Genomic DNA, 15,745 nt, shown 5'->3' with positions numbered 1-15,745 from the left:
ACAGAATGAAAGTGAGGGTATGGAAAAAGAAATTTCATGCAAATGGAAATGACAAACTTCCAGTAGCAATACTCAGACAAAATAAACTTTAAAATAAAGACTGTAACAAAAGAAAAAGAAGAGCATTATATAATGATAAAAGGATCAATACAAGAAGAGAATAGTATACTCGTTAACATATATGCACCCAGTACAGGAGCACCTAAATATATAAAGCAAATATTAACAGACATAAAGGGAGAAATTGACAATAATATAATAATAGTAGGAGTAGTCCACTTACATCAATGGATGGATCATCCAGAAAGAAAATCAGTATGGCGTAAGTGGTCTTAAATAACACAATAGACCAGTTGGACTTAATAGATGTCTACAGGACATTACATCCTAAAACAACAGAATACACATTCTTTTTGAGTGCACATGGAACATTCTCAAGGATAGATCACATGTTAGGCCACAAAACAAGTCTCAACAAATTTAAGAGGATAAAAATTATATCAAGCATTTTCTCCAACAAATGTTATGAAATGAGAAGTCAATTAAAGAAAGAAAAGTGGGAAAAGAATGAACACCTGGAGACTAAACAACAATCTACTAAAAAACCAACGGGTCAATGAAGAAATCAAAGAGGAAACTAGAAAATACCTCCAGATAAATGAAAATGGAAATGCCACACTCAAAACTGTATGGGATGCAAAGACACAGTAATCAAAACAGCGTGGTATTGGCACAAAAACACACATATAGATCAATGGAACAGAATAGACAGCCCAGAAATAAACCCACATACCTATGGTCAATTAATTTTTGACAAAGGAGGCAAGAACGTACAATGGGAAAAAGATAGTCTCTTCAGCAGGTGCTGTTGGGAAAGTTGGACAGTCACATGTGAACCAATGAAGTTAGAACACACCCTCACACCATACACAAAAATAAACTCAAAATGGCTTAAAGACTTAAACATAAGACACCATAAAACTCCTAGAAGAGATCATAGGCAAAACATTCTCTGACATAAATCATAGCAATGTTCTCTTAGGTCAGTCTCCCAAGACAATAGAAATAAAAGCAAAAATAAACAAATTGGAGTGAATCAAACTGACAAGCTTTTGTATGGCAAAGGAAACCACAAACAAAAGGAAACAACAACCTATGGAATGGGAGAAAATATTTGCAAATGATGCAACCAACAAGGGCTTAACTTCTAAATTATACAAACAGCTCATACAACTCAACAACAACAACAAAAACAACCCAATTGAAAAATGGGCAGAAAACCTAAACAGACATTTCTCCAAAGAAGACATACAGATGGCCAACAGGCACATGAAAAGATGCTCAACATCTCTAATTATTAGAGAAATGCAAATCAAAACTGCAATGAGGTGCCACCTCACACCAGTCAGAATGGCCATCATTTAAAAAAATCTACAAATAACAAATGCTGGAGAGGGTGTGGAGAAAAGGAAACCCTCCTACACTGCTGGTGGGAATGTAAATTGGTACAACCACTATGGAAAACAGTATGGAGTATCCTCAAAGAACTAAAAATAGAGTTGCTATGTGATCCAGCAATCCCACTTCTGGGCATATATGCAGACAATAATTCAAAAAGATACACGCACCTCTATGTTCATAGCAGTACTATTTACAATAGCCAAGACCTGGAAACAACCTAAATGTCCATCAACAGATGAGTAAAGAAGATGTAGTACACATATACAATGTAATACTACTCAGCCATAAAAAAGAATAAAATAATGCTATTTGTAACAACATGGGTAGACCTAGAAATTATCATACTAAGTGAAGTAAGTCAGAAGAAGAAAGACAAATACCATATGATATCACTTATATGTGGAATCTAAAATATGACACAAATGAACTTATCTACAAAAGAGAAACAGACTCACAGACACAGAGAACACACTTGTTGTTGCCAAGGAAGGGGTGGTGGGGGAGGAATGGAGTGGGAGTTTGGGGCTAGCAAATGCAAGCTGGTATATATAGAATGGATAAGCAATAAGGTCCTACTGTATAGCACAGGGAACTATGTTCAATATCTTGTAACAAGCCATAATGGAAAACAGTATTTAAAAGATTGTATGTATGTGTGTATATGTATAATATATATATAACTGAATCACTTTGCTATACAGCAGAAGTTAACACAACATTGTAAATCAGCTATACTTCAATTTTTTAAAACTATATGGGATGCAGTAAAAGCAGTTCTAAGAGGGAAGTTTATAACCATATAGGCCTTCCTCAAGAAAGAAGAAAAATCTCGAATAAACAACCTAACCTACCATCTACCTTCTTTAGTTAGATAAAGAAGAACAAATGAAGCCCAAAGTCACAGAAGGAAGGAAATAATAAAGATCAGAGAGGAAATAAATAAGATAGAGACCAAAAAAGTAAAAGATGAATGAAACCAAATACTGGTTTTTGAAAAGATAAACAAAAGTGATAAACCTTTAACAAGACTTACCAAGAAAAAATGAGAAAGGGCAATAAATAAAATAAAATAAAATCAGAAATGAAAAAGGAGAAGTTACATTGGCACCATAGAAATACAAAGGAGTATAAGAGATTACTACAAACAATTATATGTCATTAAAATGGACAACCCAGATGAAATGGACAAATTCCTAGAAATGTACAATCTCTCAAGACTGAATCGGAAAGAAATAGGAAATATGAACAGGCCAATTAACAGTAAAGAAGTTGATTCAGTAATCAAAAAGTTCCAGGACCAGATGGTTTCACATTTAAATTCTATCAAACATTTAGAGAACAGTTAACACCTATCCTTCTCAAACTATTTCAAAAAATTGAAGAGGAAGGAATGCTTCCCTACTCAATCTATGAGGCCAGCATCACCCTGATACCAAACTGGACAATGATATCACACATGAAAAAATTACAGGCCAATATTACTGATGAGCATAGCTATGAAAATCCTCAACAAAATATTAGGAAACTAAATTCAACAATACATTAAAAGGATCTTACACCATGATCATGTGGCATTTATCCCACTGATACAAGGATGGTTCAGTATTTGCAAATCAATCAATGTGATACACCACATTAACAAACTGAAGAATAAAAATCATATAATCATCTCAATAGATGAAGAAAAAGCTTTTAACAAAATTCACATTTATGATAAAAATACTCAACAAAGTTAGTATAAAGGAACATACCCCAACATAATAAGGCTATATATAACAGGTGCACAGCTGACATCATACTCAGTGATGGAAAGCTAAAAGCATTTCCTCTGAGATCAGGACAAAGAAAAGTGTACCCACTCTGGTCACTTTTATTCAACATAGTATTAGAAGTCCGAGCCACAGCAATTAGGCAAGAAAAAGAAATAAATAGAATCCAAATTGAGAAAGAAGTAAAACTGTCACTGTTTACAGATGGCATGATACTGTATATAGAAAATCCTATAAACACCACCAAATAACTACTAGAACTCGTCAGTGAATTCAGTAAAGTTGCAGGATACAAAATTAATATACAGAAATCTGTTGCATTTCTGGACAGTAACAACAAACTACCAGAAAGAGAAATTAAAACAATCCTATTCACAGTCACATTCAAAAGAATAAAATATCTTGGAATAAATCTAACAAAGGAGATAAAAGATCTGTACTGAGAAAACTACAAGGTACCTATGAAAGTAATTGAAGATGACACAAACAGATGGAAAGATATACTGTGCTCATGGATTGAAAGAATTAATATTGTTAAAATGACCAAATACCTAGGCAATCTACAGATTCAGTGCAATGCTTATCAAAATACCAATAGCATTCATCACAGAAATAGAAGAAATAATTCTAAAATTTGTGAGAAACACAAAAGACCTCGAATAGCCAAAACACTTGTAAGAAAGAACAAAAACAGGAGTTATCACACATCCCTCATTTCAAACTATACTACAAAGCTACAGTTTTCAAAACAGTATGGTACTGGCACAAAATCAGACACATATATCAATGGAACCAAATAAAGAGCCCACAAATGATTCCACACTGATATGGGCAATTAATCTATAACAAAGGAGGCAAGAATATATAATGTGGAAAAGACAGCCTCTTCAGTAAATGGTGTTGTGACTTCCCTGGTGGTCCAGTGAGTAAAGACTCTGTGCTCCCAATTCAGGGGGCCCGCGTTCAATCCCTCATTGGGGAACTAGATCCCTTATGCATGCTGCAACTAAGAGTTCGCATGCCACAACTAAGAGTTTTCATGCCGCAACTAAGATCTGGTGCAGCCTAAATCAATCAATCAATAAATATTTTTTTAAAAATGGTGTTGGAAAAACTGAACAGCTACATGCAAAAGAATCAAACTGGACCACTTTCTGTCACCATATATATAAATAATCTCAAAATGGATTAAAGGCTTAAATATAAGACCTGAAACCATAAAACTTCTAGAAGAAAACATAGGCAGTACATTCTTTGACATCTGTCTTAGTAAAATTTTTGCAGTCAAATGCTCTACCACTGAGCTTTACCCCCTGTCTTAGTAAAATTTTTGGATATGTCTCCTTAGGCAAAGGAAACAAAAGCAAAAATAAACAAATGGCACTACATCACACTAAAAAGCTTATCCACAGTGAGGGAAACTATCAACAAAACAAAAAGGTCACCTACTGAACTGGAGAAGATATGTGCAAACAATATATCCAAAGGGTTAATATCCAAACTATACAAAGAACTCATACAACTCTATATTGAAAAAGCAAACAACCCAAGTAAAAAATGGAACAGAGGTCCTGAATAGATATTTTTTCAAAGAACACATATGAGTGGCCAACAGGCACATGAAAAGATGCTCAACATCACTAACCATTGGAAAATGCAAATGTAAATCACAATGAGGGACTTTCAAGATGGCAGAGGAGTAAGACGTGGAAATCACCTTCCTTCCCACAAATACATCAAAAATACATCTACGTGTGAAACAACTCCTACAGAACACCTACTGAACGCTGGCAGAAGACCTCAGACTTCCCAAAAGGCAAGAAACTCCCCAGGTACCTGGGTAGGGCAAAAGAGAAAAGGAAAAACACAGACAAAAGAATAGGGACAGGATCTACTCCTTTGGGAGGGAGCTGTGAAGGAGGAAAAGTTCCCACACACTAGGAAGCCCCTTCACTGGCAGAGACAGGGGGTGGGTGGGGGAAAGCTTCAGAGCCACGAGGAGAGTGCAGCAGCAGGGGTGCAGAGGGCAAAGCGGAGAGATTTTCACCCAGAGGATCAGTGCCGACCAGCACTCACCAGCCTGAAAGGCTTGTCTGCTCACTTGCCGGGGTGGGTGGGGGCTGGGAGCTGAGGCTCAGGCTTCAGAGGTCAGACCCCAGAGAGAGGACTGGGGTTGGCTGCATGAACAGAGCCTGAAGGGGGCTAGTGCACTACAGCTATCCAGGAGGGAGTCCAGGAAAAAGTCTGGAACTGCCTCAGGGGCAAGAGACCATTGTTTTGGAGTGCGCGAGGAGAGGGGATTCAGAGCACTGCCTAAATGAGTTCTAGAGACAGGCACGAGCCACGGCTATCAGCACAGACATGAGAGATGGGCATGAAACACTAAGGCTGCTACTGCAGCCACCAAGAAGCCTGTGTGAAAGCACAGGTCACTATCCATACCACCTCTCCCAGGAGGCTGTGCAGACCGCCACTGCCAGGGTCCCGTAATCCAGGGACAACTTCCCTGGGAGAGCACACGGCACGCCTCAGGCTGTTGCAACATCACGCTGGCCTCTGCCACCACAGAGGAATGCCCTGCGTTCCGTACCCCTCCCTCCCTCCGGCCTGAGTGAGCCAGAGCCCCCTAATTAGCCGCTCCTTTAACCCCGTCCTGTCTGGGTGGGGAATAGACGCCCTCAGGCGACCTACACACAGAGGCGAGGCCAAATCCAAAGCTGAACCCCAGGAGCTGTGCGAACAAAGAAGAGAAAGGGAAATCTCTCCCAGCAGCTTCAGGAGCAGCGGATTAAACCTCCACAATCAGTTTGATGTACCCTGCATCTGTGGAATACCTGAATAGACAATGAATCATCCCAAAATTGAGGCAGTGGACTTTGGGAGCAACTGTAGACTTGGGGTTTGCTTTATGTATCTAATTTGTTTCTGGTTTTATGTTTACTTTAGTTTAGTATTTAGAGCTTATTATCATTGGTAGATGTGTTTATTGATTTGGTTGCTCTCTTTTTTATATATATATTTTTTCCTTTTTCTCTTTTTGTGAGTATGTTTGTGCATGTTTCTTTGTGTGATTTTGTCTATATAGGTTTGCTTTTACCATTTGTCCTACAGATCTGTCTGTCCTTTTTTTTTTTTTTTTTTTTGGTATAGTTTTAGCGCTTGTTATCATTGGTGGATTTGTTTTTTGGTTTGGTTGTTCTCTTCCTGATTTTTTTTATTACATTTTTATTTTTAATATTACTTTTTAATTTTTATTTTACTAACATTATTTTATTTTATTATATTTTTTCCTTTCTTTCTTTCTTTCTTTTTTTGACCTTTACTTCTGAGCCAAGTGGCTGACAGGATCTTGGTGCTCCGGCCGGGTGTCAGGCCTGAGCCTCTGAAGTGGGAGAGCCAAGTTCAGAACATTGGTCCACCAGAGATCTCTGGCCCAACATAATATCAAATGGCAAAAGCTTTCCAGAGATCTCCATCTCAACGCTAAGACCAAGCTCCACTCAACAACTAGCAAGCTATAGTGCTGGACACCCTATGCCAAACAACTAGCAAGACAGGAACACAAACCCACCCATTAGCAGAGAGGCTGCCTAAAATCATAATAAGTTCACAGAAACCCCAAAACACACCACCGGACGTGGTCCTGCCCACAAGAAAGACAAGATCCAGTCTCATGCACCAGAACACAGGCACCAGTCCCCTCCACCAGGAAGCCTACAGAGCCCACTGAACCGACCTTACCCACTGCGGGCAGACACCGAAAACAATGGGAACTAGGAACCTGCAGCCTGCAAAAAGGAGACACCAAACACAGTAAGTTAAGCAAAATGAAAAGACAGAGAAGTACACAGCAGACAAAGGAGCAGGGTAAAACCCCAACCAGACCAAACAAATGAAGAGGATATAGGCTGCCTACTTGAAAAAGAATTCAGAGTAATGATAGTAAAGATGGTCCAAAATCTTGGAAATAGAGTGGAGAAAATAAAAGAAACGTTTAACAAGGACCTAGAAGAACTAAAGAGCAAACAAACAATGATGAACAGCACAATAAATGAAATTTAAAATTCTCTAGAAGGAATCAATAGCAGAATAACTGAGACAGAAGAATGAATAAATGACCTGGTAGATAAAATAGTGTGAATAACTACCCCAGAGCAGAATAAAGAAAATAGAATGAAAAAAATTCAGGGCAGTCTCAGAGACCTCTGGGACAACATTAAAGGCACCAACATTCTAATTATAGGAGTCCCAGAAGAAGAAAAAAGGGACTGAGAAGATATTTGAAGAGATTATAAATGAAAACTTCTCCAGTATGGAGTAGGAAATAGTCAACTCCAGGAAGCACAGAGAATCCCATACAGAATAAATCCAAGGAGAAACAAGCCAAAACACATATTAATTAAACTATCAAAAATTATATACAAAGAAAAAATATTAAAAGGAGCAAGGGAAAAGCAAAAAATAGCATACAAGGGAATCCCCATAATGTTAACAGCTGATCTTTCAGCAGAAACTCTGCAAGCCAGAAGGGAGTGGCAGGACATATTTAAAGTGATGAAGGGGAAAAACCTACAGCCAAGGTTACTCTACCCACGAAGAATCTCATTCAGATTCGTCGGAAAATCAAAACCTTTACCGACAAGGAAAAGCTAAGAGAATTCAACACCACCAAACAAGCTTTACAACAAATGCTAAAGGAACTTCTCTAGGCAGGAAGCACAAGAAAAGGAAAAGACCTATGATAACAAACCCAAAACAATTTACAAAATGGTGATAGGAACATACATATCGATAACTACCTTAAATGTAAATGGATTAAATGCTCCAACCAAAAGACATAGACTGCCTGAATGGATACAGAAACAAGACCCGTATATATGCTGTCTACAAGAGACCCACCTTAGACTTAGGGACACATACAGACTGAAAGTGAAGGGATGGAAAAATATCTTCCATGCAAATGCAAATCAAAATAAAGCAGAGTATCAATACTCATATCAGACAAAATCGACTTTAAAATAAAGTCTATCATAAGAGGAAAGAAGGACACTGCATAATGATCAAGGGATCAATCCAAGAAGAAGATATAACAATTATAATATTTATGCACCCAACATAGGAGCAACTCAATACATAAGACAAATGCTAACAGCCATAAAAGGGGAAATCGACAGTAACACAATCATAGTAAGGGACTTTAACTCCCCACTTTCACCAATGGACAGATCATCCAAAATGAAAATAAGGAAACACAAATTTTAAATGATACATTAAAAAAGAGGGGCTTAATTGATATTCATAGGACATTCCATCCAAAAACAACAGAATATACTGTTTTTCCCAAGTGCTCATGGGACATTCTCCAGGATAGATCATATCATGGGTCGCAAATCAAGCCTTGGTAAACTTAAGAAAATTGAAATCATATCAAGTATCTTTTCCAAAAACAAAGCTATGAGACTAGATATCAATTACAGGAAAAAATCTGTAAAAAAAAAAAAACAAAACACATGGAGGCTAATCAATACACTACTAAATAACCAAGAGATCACTGAAGAAATCAAAGAGGAAATCAAAAAATACCTAGAAACAAATGACAATGAAACCACGATGACCCAAAACCTATGGGATGCAGCAAAAGCAGTTCTAAGAGGGAAGTTTATAGCACTACAATCCTACCTTAAGAAACATCTCAAATAAACAACCTAACCTTACACCTAAAGTGATTAGAGAAAGAAGAAAAAAAAACCCAAAAGTTAGCAGAACAAAAGAAATCATAAATATCAGATCAGAAATAAATGAAAAAGAAATGAAGGAAATAGTAGCAAAGACCAATAAAACTAAAAGCTGGTTCTTTGAGAAGATAAACAAAATTGATAAACCATTAACCAGACTGATCAAGTAAAAAAGGGAGAAGAGTCAAAAAACTAGAATTAGAAATGAAAAAGGAGAAGTAACAACTGACACTGCAGAAATACAAAGGCTCATGAGAGATTACTACAAGCAACTATATGCCAATAAAATGGACAACCTGGAAGAAATGGACAAATTCTTAGAAAAGCACAACCTTCTGAGACTGAAGCAGGAAGAAATAGAAAATATAAACAGACCAATCACAAGTACTGAAATTGAAACTGTGATTTAAAATCTTCCAACAAACAAAAACCCAGGACCAGATTGCTTCACAGGCGAATTCTATCACACATTTAGAGAAGAGCTAACACCTATCCTTCTCAAATTCTTCCAAAATATAACAGATGGAGGAACACTCTGAAACGCATTCTATTAGGCCCCCATCACCCTGATACCAAAATCAGACAAAAATGTCACAAAAAAAGAAAACTACAGGCCAATATCACTGATGAACATAGATGCAAAAATCCTCAACAAAATACTAGCAAAGAGAATCCAGCAGCACATTAAAGGGATCATGCACCATGATTGAGCGGGGTTTATCCCAGAAATGCAAGGATTCATCAATATACACAAATCAATCAATGTGGTGCTCCATATTACCAAACTGAAGGATGAAAACAATATGATCATCTCAATAGATGCAGAAAAAGCTTTAGAGAAAATACAACACACATTTATGATAAAAAAAAAACCATCCAGAAAGTAGGCATAGAGGGAACTTACCTCAACATAATAAAGGCCATATATGACAGACCTACAGCCAGCATTGTTCTCAATGGTGAAAAATTGAAACTATTTCCACTAAGATCAGGAACAAGACAAAACTGCCCACTCTCACCACTATTATTCAACATAGTTTTGGAAGTCTTAGCCACAGCAATCAGAGAAGAAAAAGAAATAAAAAGACTACAAATTGGAAAAGAAGAAGTAAAACTGACACTGTTTGCAGATGACATGATACTGTACCTAGAGAATCCTAAAGATGCCACCAGAAAACTACTAGAGCTAATTAATGAATTTGGTAAAATAGCAGGATACAAAACTAATACACAGAAATCTCTTGCATTCTATACACTAATGATGAAAAATCTGAAAGAGAAATTAAGAAAACACTCCCGGGGCTTCCCTGGTGGCGCAGTGGTTGAGAGTCCGCCTGCCGATGCAGGGGACATGGGTTCGTGCCCCGGTCTGGGAAGATCCCACATGCCGTAGAGCGGCTGGGCCTGTGAGCCATGGCCGCTGAGCCTGCGCATCCAGAGCCTGTGCTCTGCAGAGGGAGAGGCCACAACAGTGAGAGGCCCGCGTACCGCAAAAAAAAAAAAAAAAGAAAAGAAAGAAATCACTCCCATGTACCACTACAACAAAAAGAATAAAATACCTAGGAGTGAACCTACCTAAGGAAACAAAGACCTTTATGCAGAAAACTATAAGACACTGTTGAAAGAAATTAAAGATGATAGAAACAGATGGAGAAATATACCATGTTCTTGGATTGGAAGAATCAACATTGTGAAAATGAGTATACTACCCAAACAATCTACAGATTCAATGCAATCCTTATCAAACTACCAATGGCATTTTTCACAGAACTAGAACAAAAAATTTCACAATTTGTATGGAAACACAAAAGTCCTGGAATAGCCAAAGCAATCTTGAGAAAGAAAACGGAGCTGGAGGAGGCAGGCTCCCTGACTTCAGAGTATACTCTAAAGATACAGTAATCAGGACAGTTCGGTACTGGCACAAAAACAGAAATATAGATTGATGGAACAGGATAGGAAGCCCAGAGATAAACCCACACACATATGGTCACCTTGTCTTTGATAAATGGGGCAAGAATATACAATGGAGAAAAGACAGCCTCTTCAATAAGTGGTGCTGGGAAAACTGGACAGCTACATGTAAAAGAATGAAATTAGAACACTCCCTAACACCATACACAAAAACTCAAAATGGATGAAAGACCTAAATGTAAGGCCAGACACTATCAAACTCTTAGAGGAAAACCTAGGCAGAACACTCTATGACATAAATACAGCAAGATCCTTTTTGACCCACCTCCTAGAGAAATGGAAATAAAAACAAAAATAAACAAATGGGACCTAATGAAACTTAAAAGCTTTTGCACAGCAAAGGAAACTATAAACAAGATGAAAAGACAACCCTCAGAGTGGGATAAAACATTTGCAAACCAAGCAACTGACAAAGGATTAATCTCCAAAATATACAAGCAGCTCATGCAGCTCAATATCAATAAAACAAACAACCCAATGCAAAAATGGGCAGAAGACCTAAATCGACCTTTCTCCAAAGAAGATATACAGATTGCTAACAAACACATGACAGGATGCTCAACATCACTAATCATTAGAGAAATGCAAATCAGAACTACAATAAGATATCACCTCCCTTCAGTGAGAATGGGCATTATCAAAAAATCTACAAACAATAAATGCTGGAGAGGGTGTGGAGAAAAGGGAACCCTCTTGCACTGTTGGTGGGAATGTAAATTGATACGGCCACTATGGAGAACAGTATGGAGGTTCTTTAAAAAACTAAAAATAGAGCTACCATACGACCCAGCAATCCCACTACTGGGCATATACCCTGAGAAAACCATAATTCAAAAAGAGTCATGTACCACAATGTTCATTGCAGTACTATTTACAATAGCTAGGACATGGAAGCAACCTAAGTGTCCATCAAGAGATGAATGGATAAAGAAGATGTGGCACATATTTACAATGGTATATTACTCAGCCATAAAAAGAAATGAAATTGTGTTATTTGCAGTGAGTTGGATGGACCCAGAGACTGTCGTGCAGAGGGAAGTAAGTCAGATAGAGAAATGCAAATACCATATGTTAACACATATATATGGATTCTAAAAAAAAATGAAAAAGAAAACAAATGGTTCTGGAGAACGTAGGGTCAGGACAGGAAAAAAGACGCAGAAATAGAGAATGGACTTGAGGACATGGGGAGGGGGAAGAGTAATCTGGCACGAAGTGAGAGAGTGGCATGGACATATATACACTACCAAATGTAAAATAGTTAGCTAGTGGGAAACAGCTGCATAGCACATGGATATCAGCTAGGTGCTTTGTGTCCCCCTAGAGGGGTGGGATAGGGAGGGTTGGAGGGAGACACAAGTGGGAGGAGATATGGGGATATATGTATACATCTAGCTGATTCACTTTGTTATACAGCAGAAACTAACAGCATTGTAAAGCAATTGTACTCCAATAAAGATGTTTAAAAAAGTAAATAAAAATAAAACAAGAAACAACAAATAACAAGTTTGGCAAGGATGTGCAGAAAATGTAACACTTGTACACTGTTGGTGGGAATGTAAATTGGTGTAACCACTCTGAAAAACAGTACGGAGAGTCCTCAAAAACTTAAAACTAGAACTACCATGAGATCCAGCAGTTCCACTACTGAGTATTTGTGAAGAAAACAAAAACATGGATTCTAAAAGATACATTCACCCCTATGTTCATTGCAAGATTATTTACAGTAGCCAAGATATGGGAGCAACCTAAGTGCCAATCAATATATGAATAGATAAAGAAGAAGTGGTACACACACACACACACACACACACACACACACCCCGGAATATTACTCAGCCATAAAAAGCAATGAAATCATGCCATTTGTGATAACATGATGGACCTATGGGGTATTATGCTAAGTGAAATAAGTCAGAGATAGACCAATGAACAAAACGGAACCAAACAGAAACAGAGTCTTAGACACAGAGAACAAATGGGTGCCAGATGGGAGGGTATTGGTAGGAGGTGAGAAATAGGTAAGTGGTAGTGAGAGGTAGAAACTTTCAGTTACAAAATAAATGAGTCACAGGTATGAAATATATAGTGTGGGAATATAGTCAATAATTATGTAATATCTTTATTGTGACAGATGACAACTAGACTTATCATGGTGATCATTTTTAATGTATAGAAATATTGAATCACTGTGTTGTGCACCAGGAACCAGCATGGTGTTGTAGGTCAATTATACTTCCAAAACAAACAAACTCATAGATAAAGAGATCAGATTTGTGGCTACCAGAGGTGGAGGGTGGAGGGAGGGTGTGTTAGATGAACGTAATCTAAAGTACTAATTTTCACTTATAAGATAAATAAGTACTAAGTAGGTAATGTACAACATGTTAAAAATAATGAACACTGCTGTATGTTACAAATGAAAGCTGTTAAGAGAGTAAATCCTAAGAATTCTCATCATAAGGAAAAAATTCTTTTTTCTATTTCTTTAATGTTATATCTATATGAGATGATGGGTGTTTTCCAAACCTCTTGTGATCATTTCATGATGTAAGTCAAATCATTATTGTTGTACACCTTTAACTTAAACAGTGCTATATGTCAATTACATCTCAATAAAACTAGAAGAAAAATTAAATTATTAAAAATTTAGGTCAAGGCTATAGAAAAATCCCTTTACTTCATCATAAATATATCTACATAAATGTAGATCCATAATAATTTTTGTTACCCAGTTAAAAGTTTAAATCAGTAAGTTCTGTTTATGAAAATTCATATAAATTTTTGAAATGTGCACGTTTCTTTATATGTGTTCTTCTAGAGTAAATGGTTTAAATGAGGGAGCTGATATTATCTTATATTCAGTTTATTTCCTGGGGCAAATATTTCCAAAATTAATTTTGAAAATTGTTTTTTTAGCCAACCTGGTGCTACTCAAAGTACATAGAAGCCTTAGAACAGGAAAGGATTCTTCTTAAAATTCAAGAAGAAGTAGAAAGAAAGTTGTTTGCAGGTAATTTTTGCTCTTTGCTTACAGGGTTGCTTTGTTATCTTCTATTACAGATTAATATTAACGGACTTTGTTAATTATTACTTCACTGTTTCCCTTATTTCTCTTATTTTTGTGCAGCCACACCATCTTTTACAAATTTCAAGTCTACTGCTTCCGCTATGTCTTTGAAAAAGACCATATCTTCCCACAACATCCAGAGTGAGTTTCATGTGATAGTCTATCTTCAGTTCTTTCTTCCTTATTGTTAGAACTCTACCTCTCACTTGGCCATCTGGAGAGGGTAGGAAGGGATGAGGACTGATTCCTTCCCAACTGCTCTGACCCCCAAGTTAGGAGAATTTCAGAGTGTGTGTGTTCCGTCTGTCTCTGTTTTTTTCTCCTCTGCTGATGAGGAAAGACTATGACATATACCCGACACTACATCCTATTTCCAGAGTGACAGCACTCATGGAAGTGTATACGCTGCTGCTGATAGGTACAAGATAAGTCATAGACTGAATTGATCAGTCCCATCCATGTCCCTCTGACTCACACACTAATGTACATGCACACCTGCACAGTGCACACACAAAACACACACACACACATACACTTACACTCTCCAGTAACAAATTGATGGCTAGGAGCACCTTGCCTCCCTTCTGAATGGCACAATCTCCTGAATAGGAAGGCCCCTGGGGAATGATAATTTATTGCTTCTATCTACTCCTTATCTAGTCTTCTCTTCCACAAAGAACATTTATGGAAGAGTGGGCTTAGTTTCCCAAGGTTTCCCAAGCTGAATTTTTCTAAGTTCCACTTTCCCAAGATGGGAATATAAGAAGGAACTGAAAATCAAGCTGGGGTCCTTCTCTCATACAGATACTGATGTGATTATACAGTTTTGATACTAGCGTTAGAGTTTAACAATGCCCTTACAAAGTAGTATACTAGTATAATGTAATGTATGTGTAACCCATTGACCTAATACTTAGAGAACCCAGTAAAAGCCCCCTTTCTCTTATCTTCCATGTTGTAGCTTAGATTTTTGTTTCTGAATATTCTTAGTTTTCTGGTTCTTGGGAGAGTTTGATGAGCAGGCCTTTATGCTCTTAGCCTGCTCATCATTTTTCTCTTCTGATTTATCCTACCCACTGTGCCCTCTGTCAGTTTCCCCACCCCTTAGACCAACCTCACAGTCCTTCCAACATTTAGGGTGTGCTGACACATTTGTTAACTTTTTTGATCCTTCTTACAACTCTGTGTACGTTTCTGTTTTTGTTGGTTGGGATTTAAATTTTCTCTAGCAGCTTATGTTTCAATCATTTCTTCTTCTTCTTCTTCTTTTTTTTTTTGCAGGAATTCTTTAAACCAAATTTAACTAACATGGAAGCTCAAGTGAGTTTTTGACGGTCTGCTTTAGAGCAAGCCTATCATCTAAATAAAGTTTAGCTTGTTTTACTTCCACAGTTTGAAAACAACGTCTCTTCTGTACACACTACATACAAGACTATTAAAAATTTTTTTAACTTATTTAGGATAAAATGACTTCTATCTAGGTTAGAAGAATCAAAATGTTTTGCTTATCGCCCACGTTAAGGAACTATGTTTTGCTCCTCAAGTAGTCTTGCAACAAATATTCCTTGAGCACTCACTTTACGGTTGACCCTTGCATGACACAGGTTTGAACTGCACCGGTCCACTTATATGCAGATATTTTTCAATAGTAAACATTACATTACTACAAGATCTGTGGTTGGTTGAATCCACAGATGCAGAACTGCACATACAGAGGAACCATGGATACAGGGGCT

The 15,745-nt window shown here is 37.4% G+C and overlaps 1 protein-coding gene across 1 annotated transcript in view; it reads left to right on the top strand.

The window, feature by feature from the left end:
• The window catches only part of RGS22 (regulator of G protein signaling 22), a 149,776-nt gene extending 134,464 nt beyond the window's left edge, over window positions 1-15,312 (top strand). Inside the window, 4 exon segments of the mRNA XM_060115727.1 lie at window positions 13,859-13,952; window positions 14,070-14,110; window positions 14,113-14,150; window positions 15,291-15,312. Coding sequence (XP_059971710.1) covers window positions 13,859-13,952; window positions 14,070-14,110; window positions 14,113-14,150; window positions 15,291-15,312 — 195 coding nt within the window.
• The last annotated feature ends 433 nt before the right edge of the window (window positions 15,313-15,745 follow it).

Source organism: Mesoplodon densirostris, chromosome 13 (assembly GCF_025265405.1).
Source record: "Mesoplodon densirostris isolate mMesDen1 chromosome 13, mMesDen1 primary haplotype, whole genome shotgun sequence".
In the NCBI taxonomy this organism is placed as follows: Eukaryota; Metazoa; Chordata; class Mammalia; order Artiodactyla; family Ziphiidae; genus Mesoplodon; species Mesoplodon densirostris.
Note: the sequence above shows the minus strand (reverse complement) of the source record. Positions and strands in the feature narration are given on the sequence as shown.